At 44.8% G+C, this 13,022-nt stretch overlaps 1 protein-coding gene across 2 annotated transcripts in view; it reads right to left on the bottom strand.

Moving 5' to 3' along the window:
- ABHD12 (abhydrolase domain containing 12, lysophospholipase) overlaps positions 1-13,022 on the bottom strand; it is a 44,955-nt gene that overhangs the window by 5,032 nt on the left and 26,901 nt on the right. For both annotated transcript variants that reach the window (XM_075088550.1, XM_075088551.1), the window contains exons 5-9: positions 11,885-11,915; positions 3,698-3,743; positions 2,290-2,419; positions 711-748; positions 439-518 (exon numbers count right to left, since the gene is read on the bottom strand). In XM_075088550.1, the coding sequence (XP_074944651.1) occupies positions 439-518; positions 711-748; positions 2,290-2,419; positions 3,698-3,743; positions 11,885-11,915 (325 nt within the window). The remainder of the gene's footprint in view (positions 1-438; positions 519-710; positions 749-2,289; positions 2,420-3,697; positions 3,744-11,884; positions 11,916-13,022) is intronic.

Raw genomic sequence — 13,022 nt, 5'->3', positions numbered from 1 at the left:
ACATCAGAGGGAACTCACCAGGGAAACCACACAAGTACCAAGGGGCCACATGGACAGGGTAGCGACCAAGAGAAGCCCAGCTTTGCCATCGCTTTGCTCACAGCCTACAAAATAGCCTCCTGCAATAGAGAAGCTACAACATAAGAAGAATGGGCTATCCACTGCTGAGAGCAAAGTCTATCTTCCCCTCCCTACGTTTACTGCCATTTCTGATACCAGTTTCTATTTTCTTTAGGCAGGCTCCACACATGGCTCTGGTACTGCTTATTGTACTGGGGTTCCCAGGAGCTGCCTTAAGTGCAGCTCTTTACCCCCAACACTTATAAATATCACTGCTGCCCCACAAGTCATGCACTTAGCTCAGCTACATCACTTCTGAAGGTTAGTTTCTAAGCATACAATTACATGCCACTAGTGTGACAGCCACTGTGTACTTGCCACAGAAAAGGGGTGACTTCGTGCCTCCTCCCGTATGTTGGTGAATGGAGATTCCAGTATCAGGGCATCTGGGGGCGTTTCTGAAAAGCCGAAGGCAATGTGCTGAAATGCAGGGGTGCAGATACCCAGCAAGGTCAGGGTCTGCCTTATGAGAGCAGCTGCCACCATGATGCACCAAGGACAGCCTTGTCACAACCACAAACATACATGGAAATCTGGGATGCCAGCAGGACCCAGGCTGGGTGCGAAGAACATCCACCCACCAGACTTACCTCTTTCACAAAGGCGCCTCACTAGATTTGTTGCAACCCTGGAAAGAAGAACAACAAGCATTTAATCTGCCACAGACCCTCTGCAAAGCACCAGGCTCTAGTGGTAGTAGGAACAGAGATACAACTCAACTGCCATAATATCGACCCCTCACACTGTCTGAGGTCTGAGCAGCCAGTCCACAATGGCTTGGGTTCCCACTGGTCTCCCATTACCAAGTGTTTCAAATGGCATCAGGTGCCTGCATTTAGGTAAGTGAACTAGTCCAAGGAAGCAGTACACCATGCAGCCACTTGGAAGGACCTCCTTTAAGGTGGTTCTCAGGCCCCCATCATATCTGCAGCTGTGTGACACAGCCTCTTTCCCTCTTTCTTGCTCATCCCTTGTGGTCTGGGGGTAACACGGGTATGGGCAGAGGGATGTTGTGTTCATGGCAGCTGGAACACAAGGTCCAAGGGTGACACTGCAAGGAGTTTCCACAGCTGGGTCAGAAAGCAGCAGTCTCCCCCATGCATCTCCATAATGGGACAAGGATATTTCCAAAAGTTGCTGAATCCTCCAAGCACAGCATATTTCAAAACCCTCAAACCCCAGGCTGGCTATGGTCACCAGGAAGCTCAGCTGAGTTTCCCACAGTCCCAGGCCACTCAGATTGCAGCATGCTGGGAAATGTCACAAGCATGCTCTGACCCAGAAAGGGATCCTGAACATGGCACAAATTTAGAGGAAGAGCCAAAAGAAAAGCCTTTGCCTTCTCTCAAAGAAGGATGTTTAGTATCACTGCAATGAAGAGACACTCTCCTGAAATACCTCCCGGTCCCAGCAACATATTTGTTGGACAGCAAGGCAAGCTGTTGTGGTCTCTATCAGTTTAATCTGCACACAGTTCAACTCAAAAGTAACTCTTGTGTTTGCCTTCTGCTCCTCTGCAAATCAAAGGGATAAGAGCAAACGTTGCCTCTTGCATACGACCCACCTCCAGACAGCAGTGGAAAGGAAGGAAGCAGGAAAGTTAAGTTAAAAACATGCAGGCAAAGGCACCTGACGCTTTGAACTTCCCTGTGCTAGGCATGACCACATAAATGTCACAGATGGCCAGCAGTGTAGTCATGCAGGCATCTGCATGAGTACTGATTACACACGGCATGTTTGCCAGGACAGGAGGAAAACATTTTGTAAGGGCAAGTCACATGCATGTGCAGCTGGTCTGCAATACTCTTCAGAGTATTGGAGAAGCCTGATGTTCTGCTCTAAAGGGCATATAGACATAGGTTCACCACAGGAAGAGATCACTGCAGTCCCACTTTCTCTCCCCATGGTCAATCTGCATTACGTTATTCAAAGTGTCTTTTTTCCACTGTAACCGTCTGGGCAATGAAGGTTCGAGATCAATTCCTGCACAGTCATTCACTGTAGCCCTTCTCACTCTGGAGAGCGCAAAGGGGAAGCTAGTCTGCAGCAATTATGCCACAGACTCCAAACCAAGCCAGCCTGGGGATTACAGCAATCAGCACCTTCATCCAAGGTCAGCGTTTAATGTTTTTCAGCAGCTGCTAAGTCCCACTGAGATTAGATGCTTACCCCGTGCCCAAGGAGTGTCCCCATATATAGACCGGGTTGTCTCCACTTCTTGCTTTTATCCAGTCGAAGACATGAAGGGCGTCATAAGTCATTCCCCTCTCTGATGGGCTGCCTATTGAATCGCCCCAGCCTGAAAGACAAATAGTCCTGAGAACTGCACAAACTGGTCAGAGCCAGCCAGTTCTTCACATGCAGCCCATCTGCGACTGCAAAAGAACCTGGGACATGGACAGTTTCTGTTCATTTCCCCGTGCACCTCTACAATTTGGGGCTGAAAGCCCGGATTGATCTGCAGTGATTTAAACAAGGTAACTGTTGCCTGCCAAGGAGTTTTTGTGGATTTACTGAACAACAAAAACAAGAGCTGGATCTTAAACACTGCCACACTGTGTTCTTGCACCAACCCATCTGCGACAGCCCAGCTCCCAAACCTTAGCCGCTTTTGCAAGCACGTAAGCAATTTGTAAGTGGAGTCTCTAACAGCATAAGAATTAGATGCTTAGGGTCAAAACCCAAGTGCATTTCACAAAGCTGTTGCAACATCAGTTTGTCCATGCTGTTCGATTAATGCCCTCAAGCAATTTTCCACCCTCCTGATTGTTCTGGCTTTATCACTGTTGCAGCATGTCTATACAACTTATGCTAAGCAGCAAGCATCCCACATCCCTTCTGATACCTAATAAGCAGCCAGAGAAGCAGCTGCCAGCAGGACTGAAAAACAGGCAAGCTCCTACAAATAAACCTCTCCCAGATGTCTTCTTGATAAAAATGCAATGGATTAATTTCTTTCCTGTATCTCCAGTGGCATTACACAGCAGTCATGGCTTTAATATTAAGGGAAATAAATATAAAGGGAAAAAAAGAGCAGCAGATGCTTGACTGCTACTGGCACAGAGTTGCAAAACGGTCACTGCTTCTGCCGAGGATGTTACCTATTGTTAGCAAATCATTTACTCTATGTCTTATCTCACCTATCAGCTTTTAAAAAGAAGTACAAGTTCAGTTCCCTGTGTGACCTCAGGAAAGTCCATTAGATCATATCCAGAAGACTACATCTAGTCAAGCATCTGGAGGATACCTTAACTGGATGCTGTGACAGCATATGTGTCTGGGTCACCCTCTGCTCCTTAGCTCCCAAATCAACAAGCCCTGTGCATCAGGTCAGACAGAAGCCAGAGTCAATTGAGCAGGACGTCAGGAAGCAGCGCTACACAGGAAGGCACCAGAAAGAAATTTCTGGAAGTTCTTTGGATACCCATGAGGAAAAAGAAGCAATAACCACATCTAATTAGCTGGCAGCAAGCATTTATAAAACAACAGCTCCCCTGAGATCCAAAAAAGGAGCAGCTCCTTTGTTGTTTCTACAGAGACATCTAGAAGTGTTTCACAATAAAAGAAGCCCACATACCTCGATAATCAAACGTGACCACGTGGTACCCAAGGGAGCTGAGAACCTAGAGGGGAGAGAAACATGCAGAAACCCATCACAGAGACTCATGCAGCAGCTGTGCTCTCGCCTCAGGCCAAGGTGCAGGGATCTAATATATAACATTATCAGCCTGACATGGTAAAGCAACAACTTACAGCTTTTTGGTGCAGCAGGCACAGAGCTTTTAAACACTAAACATCTCATCCTGCTGGTTTTACTCCATTTCATTCCTGGACCTCATATCAGGCTATCTTAGCTGTTAATTCTCCCTTTAACAGCTTTACCCTTAGGATGCACAAACATCCTATGACTGTTTCCCCTACAAACACTTTCAGGTTTTCCAGTGAAACAGTACAACTGCTTCATTTATATTATATAAATTGGCAAAATGTTAGTATAACATATAGGAGCCCATTCCAGGCTTTAGAAGGCTTAAATGTATACATCCAAAATGTGCAATTGCTCTATCATAAAGATTTGTTACAGCCAAAATCTATTAAAAGCAAGCGAAAATACGCAGTGTTAGATCAACCTGCTCGGAAAAAGTGCCTTAGGGAAAACAATGCAACCATTGCTCAATATGAACCTAACAGCTCCATGGTGGATGATGATGATGATTATAATAATAATGATGATAATAGTGACAAAAAGATTAAACTGTTGTTGCTCTCATGGTCTACGTATCATACGTGATTAAAAAAAGCAATCTTAGTATTACACTACACTCTAAACCTTCTAATGGACAAAAGGAAATCATCTCATATATAAAACCAACACTTTATTTATAGTGTAATTGAGATCTTAACAGCCTGAAAAATTACTGTTACTAGTTCAGATCTCATTAGTATGGGGTGGGGGGGAATAAAAAAAAAAAGACAACATAGAAAAGAGGGCTGTTCAGGTAAGTTGGCAACTCAGTTCCTTCACTGAGAGGACTATGATGGTGATTGTTTCTCCCACTTCCCTCTAGGATCCATCCGGGGATAGTTTTCATTCATTTCAGACACGCACTGGATGTTTCCTTCTCTTCACTGGTCTGTGATTCCACATTACACCCCAAATTACTTTATAGGCCATGTTCAACGTACATTGGACATGTTCTCTTTGTTACCTCTAAACCCATTTCTGCCCAGCTCCCAGGTCTGCATCTCTTTAGCTGACCCCTGGCAGGCTGTGCAGAGCCCGGGGGTCTCCAGGGCCAGCCTGTGCCCCGTTCCACACACGCTCGTACCTGCGCTCCCCTGCAGTGCCCTCCGTGTCCCTGTCTCCGCGGTCTCTGCTGTCACACCAGGCCTGTACTCCTCTACCCTGTATCACTACATTGGGTGTCATCAGCGTTTCATCTGACACAGAGTAACTGTATCTGTAACTTGTACATAAAAACGTTACAGCTACTTTCTCTGTAACGCAGTGTGAGAATTCTTACTGTTTGTATGACAGTTATGGCTATGCCACGTAATCACACAAAGCTCAGCAAAAGTAAAACCAGCTTGCCAGTGGCCACCTGGTTGTTAGACAACTGCTTTTATTGCTTAACAAGCTCAGAAGAGTGCTCCAGGGAGATCCAAAACAAGGTCAGAAGAAGCCTTAGAAGCCTCAGCTGTGCTGCTAGCCACGGCAATATTAAATGCACTGGGTTACAAAGCTTCAATTTCATTTTTTGACAGTCCACCAACTGCAGGCTGTCACTCACAAGTCCAGCAAGGATATTTCAAACCCTCCTGCAGCTCAAGGCTTCTCACCAGGACCAAGCAATGGATTTTCTTGGAGGTGTTTACCCTTTCAGCTTGTCTGAGGGCAGCATGTAGCTCTTCATTGTAATTGTAATGTGTTGCCATTACTCAGTTGCTGAGTGTTTTATTTTATAGCCAATGCAGCTTGCACAATGAATAAAATTGCTATTAAGACAACAACTATAGGATGCAAATCCAAGTTCAAAACCCCTGTAGTGGTAGGACACCATTCTCAGAGGGATTGCAGGCAGGAGCAGTGCTCGGAGGTTTGGACTGCACCGTACTGTGGCAGATCAGATATCTGCTTGGTGTGCAACATCCACTACCTTCAGGGCTTGTTGCACCACAAGCTGGGCTTCCAGCATTAGCAGTTGGGTTAGCATTCATTGCTATTTTTTAAATAGCACACCTAGTGGTACTGGGACTATCACAGCATACAACTGGAATGATACCTGTAAGCTGAGCATTGCTCCTAAAGGAATAGTACAATTTTAACCTTAACAGGCTGCATATACAGATGTTGTGTAGAGTTATAAACAATTAGACAGTTTACAACAATTTGGGAGTGCACAGTATGCATATAAGTACAACTGGAGCTTACACAGACAACTGGCACCTGACTGGAAGTGGAGAGAGCATCTCCATTGGTCCCGCTAGGATCTAAATGGTCGTCTGAAGACAAAAAGAGTAACTTCACATATGTATCATGCAGTTTGCCCTGTTGCTTCCTGTCACCCCCGGTCCCAGGACTAACACGTTACATCAAGCTCACCCTTGCTGCACTTGGTCATGTTATTTCTTGGCACTAGCTATGAGGTTATGCTACTCCACTACCCCTCTTTCCATGCCATTATCCACTAAGAGTTATTTGGTATTTATATCAGCAGGTGCAACTGCAACAGCTTCCAAGTCACTCAAAGCTCATTTGCTTTTTACTATTGAAGTGTCTCCAAGCAATTCCTGTTTCTCTCTCTTTGGCTCTAAACCCTTTAGAGAGTTCACCTTGGAGGTGACAAGGTCCATAACTGTGTGCACTTCCAGGGCAAAGGCCCTTTACAGCAGAGGTATTAAATATGCAATTGTTTCACTCTGGAACCTGCACTCACAAGTTACCGTTTCTTCAATATACTCTTGCAAGTAACTATGCCAACAGCACAGAGATGTGTTTATGTATACACAACACCGCAGTACAGAATACCACTGCAACATACATAACAATAGCAGAATAATCAGGTAAAATATTAATTAACAAACCAGGTGCTGCAGGACAGCTGTTTCCATCAGAATCACTATACACCGTTTTTTTATATGTTCACTTACACATTGGACCCCTGACTGGACTCGCAGAACAAAAAGTTCTTTCTTGCAAAGTTTGGTTTTCAGCTTTACAATGTAGTTTTACTCCTAAGATATCACATAAAATCTAGCTTTTTCCAGGCCATTAAAAATTATTTAACCTGTTGACAGTTTACCTACCTTCTATACATGTTTGTTATGTGTTGGCTGCATTGGTGGCATCTCTTCTCAATAAGAAAATAGATGCACTTCTATTTTAATTAGCAGCTGCTACATTTAAAAACAGATTTTTACCATCCTCTGCTTCTTAAAATGCACCATATTTTTAACACATCCATTGCAACCACGCACACAGGACTAGTGTTTAATTTTCAAAGCCAACTGTATCCCAGTTCTACTAGAGACTACTATTCAACTATTCCTTCAACTTCTATCTGCATAATTACCGATAAATAATTAACTAATAGTGTTCTTAAAACTTTTTTTTTCTTTTTGATCTCCATCCTAGATTTCTTTTATGTTCATACTCACATACACTTTGCACCTGTGCTGCTAGGGTTGGTACACACCTCACTCTGGGAGCTCAGCCCCTGCAGCAGGAGGGCACCGCAGTCAGCCCCAGGTCACTGTCCACATGGCAGCTCTGCCTTCTTCCACCTTCTCCGCCTCTGTGTATCTTCCTGCAAACAGCCTTTCAGCACCAGGTCCTCCCCCTGCATTTACCTCCTCAGACCATTGGTCTGATCTGCACCAGCCACCACCTGCACTTCATACCCATCAAAGACCACCACATAGTGACCTCCAGCTTTCCTTAACCCCAACTGGAGTCTGAACCCCCAAATGCTACCACTCAGTACCTCCAAAAGCAGCAAGGAAGCACCTGAGACAGCAGCCATGCCTGGAAAGAGCGTGGAGTCTCCTGAAGCGGGCCAGGAATGGAATGATGCACCCCCAGCCAAATTCTTCTCTTGCCACTGGGTGCCAGGAGCAAGCAAGGCTACACAAAGCAAATGCACCTGGCAGCAAGCAGGAGATGTTGCAACATTAATTTGCCTGGCTCTCATCCTGGTCAGCTGCCAAACACACAAGCCCTCTCACAGCAATAAGGATGCCGTAAGGACACGCCCAGGCACAGGCAGTAGCAACCTCAATGCTCACGTAAACCTAGGCAGGCCATGCTCAGGACCCCTGACCACCAAGACCTGCCTCCTCAGAGCCCAGCATGGCACAAGCCAGTTTGTCCAGCTCTCCTCTCCCTTGCAGAGAGCAAGGACAAAGAGCAAGGTCATCCCTTGCCTTTACTAAGGGAAGAAGCCAATGGAGCCTCCCACTCCTGAACCTATTTAACTCAAAGCCAAGATACAGGTGAACGACTTGTAGGGGCTCATTCCTCCAAGGACCTGCCAAGCCCTGACCATGGGCACTGCCCACTCTTATACTCCAGAGGTGCCTTTCTCTTCCAGGGAAAAGAAGAGATGAGGCTGAGGAGGAACACGAACAAGCAGGAAGAGCAGCAGAAACTGTCACTGCCACCATTGCAGCCACCAGAGCTGTAAGGTGCCCACCTCAACCTTCATGATCTGGGGTCCCACACTCATAGCACCCTCTGCTTTAGAGAATGGCTCTGCTGCCCATGCACCTTCCTTCCTACCCTGGCGTTGGGCAGCTGCAGCACCCAAACACCTACTTCCCAAGATGAAAGAAGACATGCAAAGCAAGGCCAAAGCATGGCCTATCACAGTGGATACACAAGAGAAGGAAGAACCTCCACCACCAACATCCAGCTCCTCCTAGTGAAGGACACAGTTGATGACAAACTGTAACATCCCTGACTGAAGCCAGCAACCCTGGGAGCATCCCAATCCCCTGCCTTGCACTAACAGCCTCTTCTGTTTTAGTCGGTTTTTTGAAGAGTATTTTTCTTTCTTGTTTTTCCCCTTAGAATTAGTTCAGAAAAAGTCTCAGATGAAGCTGGTAAGATTTCAATTGGCTTTGCAGATAACAAGCATTTTCTTTGACCTTTAACAGGATGTTTAGTATAACAATGCCAAATGTTTAATTTAGAGTAATTACTTACGCCCCTATAACAATACTGTATTGTTTCATGTGCTGCTATAAAGTTAGGTAACCTCATGCAGGTGGGGAAAAATAAAGAAAAGAAAAAAACCACCAAACACCCCTCTGCATCAACTGTTCACTATCCCAGCACATCAATATAAAAAACAGATAAAAGCTTCACTGCCAAAGGCTCTATGACAAATTGCAGAAGCTTGCGGTAGTCTGTCATCAACAGTCAAGGTAGCTAAGGGAACAGGATTCTTGTCAGTTTTAAAAGGTTTTGAGTTGCATTATTCAAGCATGAATAATTTGAATAATGTGAATAACACAGTGACCCTGAATACATTTGTAACCACAATACCTAGAAACCAGGCTTGAGCAAAGAGTAACTGGACACTTGTCTAGACCAGAGGAAACCATGCCCCTCAAAGCGAGTTTGTATGTGCTTACTGCACCACTGCTGCTCCTCCTGCCTGCTTCCTCATGGCTCCTACTTCTGCTTACTGTCTTCAAATACACATTGACTCGGGCAAGAACCATTTTGGACGCCTGCTGCTCACGGACTGTGCAGCAGTGACAGCTTCAATATTCAGTGCTGCTGCTGAGAAAAGCTGCTCACATGCCTCAATCACTCAGAATAAAAGGACAGAGCCCTCTTACAGTTATTATTTCCCTTTTGAGCCCCTTCTAGAGGATTTCCCCTACTGCTTCCAGCCCACTAGCAGGACCAGCAAAAAGGACAGCAGTCCAGCCTGTTTCATTCTGCTGGAATAAGTACGAACCTGGAGTTTCTGGCATGGTTCTGGTAAGACCACGTGTGAGTTACTGACTGAAAGACAAACTAAGCAACTTGTCTATGTTCTCAGCAGCAGAAGAATACCAGACCCAGTAACAGAAACCTTGGGTTTTGATAAATTGCGTCCTCCATATGTGTACACACTCAGAGGCACACCGAGTCTTGAGTATTCTGAAACACTGCTACTCTTGCTCAGTCAAAATCTAAAACAACCCCTCTGCCTGTACTGGCCAGCACAAAATATGCCATACACAACAGTCGTCTCAACCAACTTTCTGTAACCTAGTTCAGCCTTTTTCTTAAAGGAAAAAGAAATATCACCTGCCTCCTCGGGGCTGCCAAAGAGCAATTTCTAAGCAATCTGAATTAAGACGACTTTGCGGTAGGGGATCTTGCACAAGGAGCTGCATTGCAATAAAGCTTTATGAGTGCCAACACTCTGACACAAATTATGAAGAGAAGGGAATGATAGCTAAATCCATAGAAAAAACAGCACAGACTTGGCCCCCTCCGAAGTGAGCCAGCAAAAATAATTATGGCTCTTCTATAAATGTGTGATATGAGATCAAGAAAGCGTGTGTGAGAATTTCAGCCAAGAGAGAGTTTAATAAAATAAATGACCGCAAGAGTCATTAGGCAAAAGACCCAAAGCGGCTGAAGTTGCCTGTTCTCACATAACACACCATGGTGCTACATCTGGGAAATTCATTTGGTTTTGTCCAAAATCTTCAGCACTTGAGATGGCACCACTCATACAAATGCACTGTGCCATGGGAAAGGGAGAAACTCAGGCTGGACCTGCCTGCCTGAAAGTGATAAAGTAATCCCCAACACTGGCAACCTTGAAAATGTTTTATTGCAACAAATTGTTCTGCGAATAGGCAAGTATTAGCTTTGTCACCCTAGCCAACTAATGGGCCAATGGGGAGGTTTATACTGGCTTGGCCCAACATTCTGCCATTTAAAAGACCAAATGTCACCTTCCCAAGTTTGAAGAGTGTGAGGAATCTCAGCTGGCCTCAACCCATGTATATTTTCCGAGCAGTTGGTGATGTATGGCATCATGCATGGCATCCTTGCAAGAAAACCTGCATTAAGACCAGTGCTGAGAAGAAGTATCGAGTTACGGTTGTTGGCGATTCCCTCCTGTGCAGAACAGAAGCACCCATCTGCAGACCGGACCCTCTTTTCAAGGAAGTTTGCTGCCTCCCTTGGGCCCACCTTAGGGACGTCACCACGAGTGAAGAGCTTTGTACAATCATCTTCAGACTACTATCCATTCCTGCTCTTTCACTAACGATGTTGCAACAAAATGTCTGAATTTGATCAAGATTGCTTTAAAAAAAAAATCAGGAGCAAAGGTAGCGTTTTCCTCAATCCTTCCAGTAATGGGGGGAAACTTTGGAAGAAACAGGTGAGCCCAGGAATTCAATACCTGGCTCCAGGACTGGTGCCTCCACAACAACTTCAGGCTTTTAAACCATGGCTTTTAAGACTTCAAGACGCAAGGTATGCTGATGTCTGACAGGATCCACCTGTCCCGAGGGGCAAAACGCATCTTTGGGTGTAAGCTGGCAGGACTGATCAAGAGAGCTTAAAATTAGAATAAATCGGGGAAGGGGATACCAACAGAATTACAGTAGTACGTATTAGTGTTATAGTGTTACTAAATGTAAGGGAGAGGTTTGGTTGTACAGCCCTTACAGTTAGTGATGATGTGGTTGAAAGCCACTGACTGCCTGTCAGTGTTTAAGAGGCATTTGGACAATGCCCTTAATAATATGCTTCAATTTTTGGTCAGCCCTGAAGTGGTCAGGCAGTTGGACTACATGATTGTTGTAGGTCCCTTCCAACTGAAAATATTCTATTCTGTTCTACGATGATGAGAGTATATAGACTGGCAACATATGAAAAAATACTCTTAAATGGCACCTTAAATTAGTATACTAATATAATCAACCAAATTATGACTGTGATTAAATAAAACTTTGAAATTTTCCTATAAACTGTGTTATGAAAGTATTCCTGGCAAAAAACTGGTTAGCTCAGTTGGAGCTGACAGTTAACAGCAGCGAGTAAAAGACCTTTCAAATATCTTTTAATATGGGGAAGTGTGCTCATGGCTTACAGGCCCCTTTTCCCATACACACTTCATAGATAGAGGAGACGAAGAGCCCTAAGCTATCTGCCTGTTGGCAGTGAGCTGTAATGAGCAGTCTTCTCAAGTTTGTGCACATCTGATGTGTCAACGCAACTGCTTAGACAACACGTGCAGCCACTTACCTTGTAAAGCTCCACGCGGTGATCCCCTCCTCTGGCGAAAGTGATTCATGAAGAGAAGAGGGGAGGGGAAAAAAAGCCACACACAAAACAAAAAACACCAAACAAACAAAAAAAAAACCACAGGTGAACATTTAAGCTTCCAGTTTAACACAAACATAAGAAACACCGTAACTTTTTTGTCACAGGCTTCAAGGAGACAGTAGGCTTTGCTGAGCTATGCAGGACATAATTTTGAAGACAACTTCTCCCTATAAATCTCTTCTCACAGCAGGTAAAGATGAACTTTTCAACCCACTCTCCTACCTGCCTTTTCCAAAGCCTGTAACACTCTCAAAACAGCCTATCCCTGTTAGCTTTGCAGACCCTGCACTCCTGCCACCGGTGCTGTTCCAGCCAGTAACCCCTGCTCTTTCAAGATGCGACACTCTCAGCAGAACTCACCACATAAACTCAAGCAGATGGCCCACCTGGCTCCAAGCACAGGGACAGAAAGCACACGTGCAAAAGCCAGCAGGGAAAACCGGAGTTGAACACTGTAAATAAGTCCCGGGGAAGAATCTGCTTTAAATTTTTTTTACCCCCACAAATTGAAATCTAGACAGTAAAATGGAAAGAGTGAATGTGCCATTACATGCCTTAAAATATATCTATAACATGACATGGCTAATCCACACTCAAACTTTGGTCTAGTGTTGATGTAAGAGTAGATTTACTCCTGCAGTCATATGAAAACTCTAAAACATTCATACTATGGCTGGTTTGGTCAGTGCAGCCCCTAAACCAAAATGCCACTTTCCAGACCTCCCTCTAAGAACACGTTCACTTGCCAGCCAAAAGCTGTCAGCTCCATCTGTATACAAAATACCTAATGCAGCCAAAAACACTCAAGGCAAAATGCAAGGGGTTACTTGTAAGTCATTCTGAATCATACAAGTCTGAAGATACACTTGCTTGAAAAGTCACCCTTGACATGCACACATTGGTGCCTTCTCATGCATTCCTCAAAGTGCAACAGAGGAATTTTTTCTAAGGGGATCAAATAAACAACATTTTTGCCTCAGCTCCACACCACTCAGGCAAACCAGAAAGCCAAGATGGTGCCTTTTACTTATTTTGATGCAGGCTGCGTCGATCAAGC

The sequence above is a fragment of the Phalacrocorax aristotelis genome, chromosome 3 (assembly GCF_949628215.1).
Source record: "Phalacrocorax aristotelis chromosome 3, bGulAri2.1, whole genome shotgun sequence".
Lineage (NCBI taxonomy): Eukaryota > Metazoa > Chordata > Aves > Suliformes > Phalacrocoracidae > Phalacrocorax > Phalacrocorax aristotelis.
This window is presented reverse-complemented; position numbering and strand designations above follow the sequence as displayed.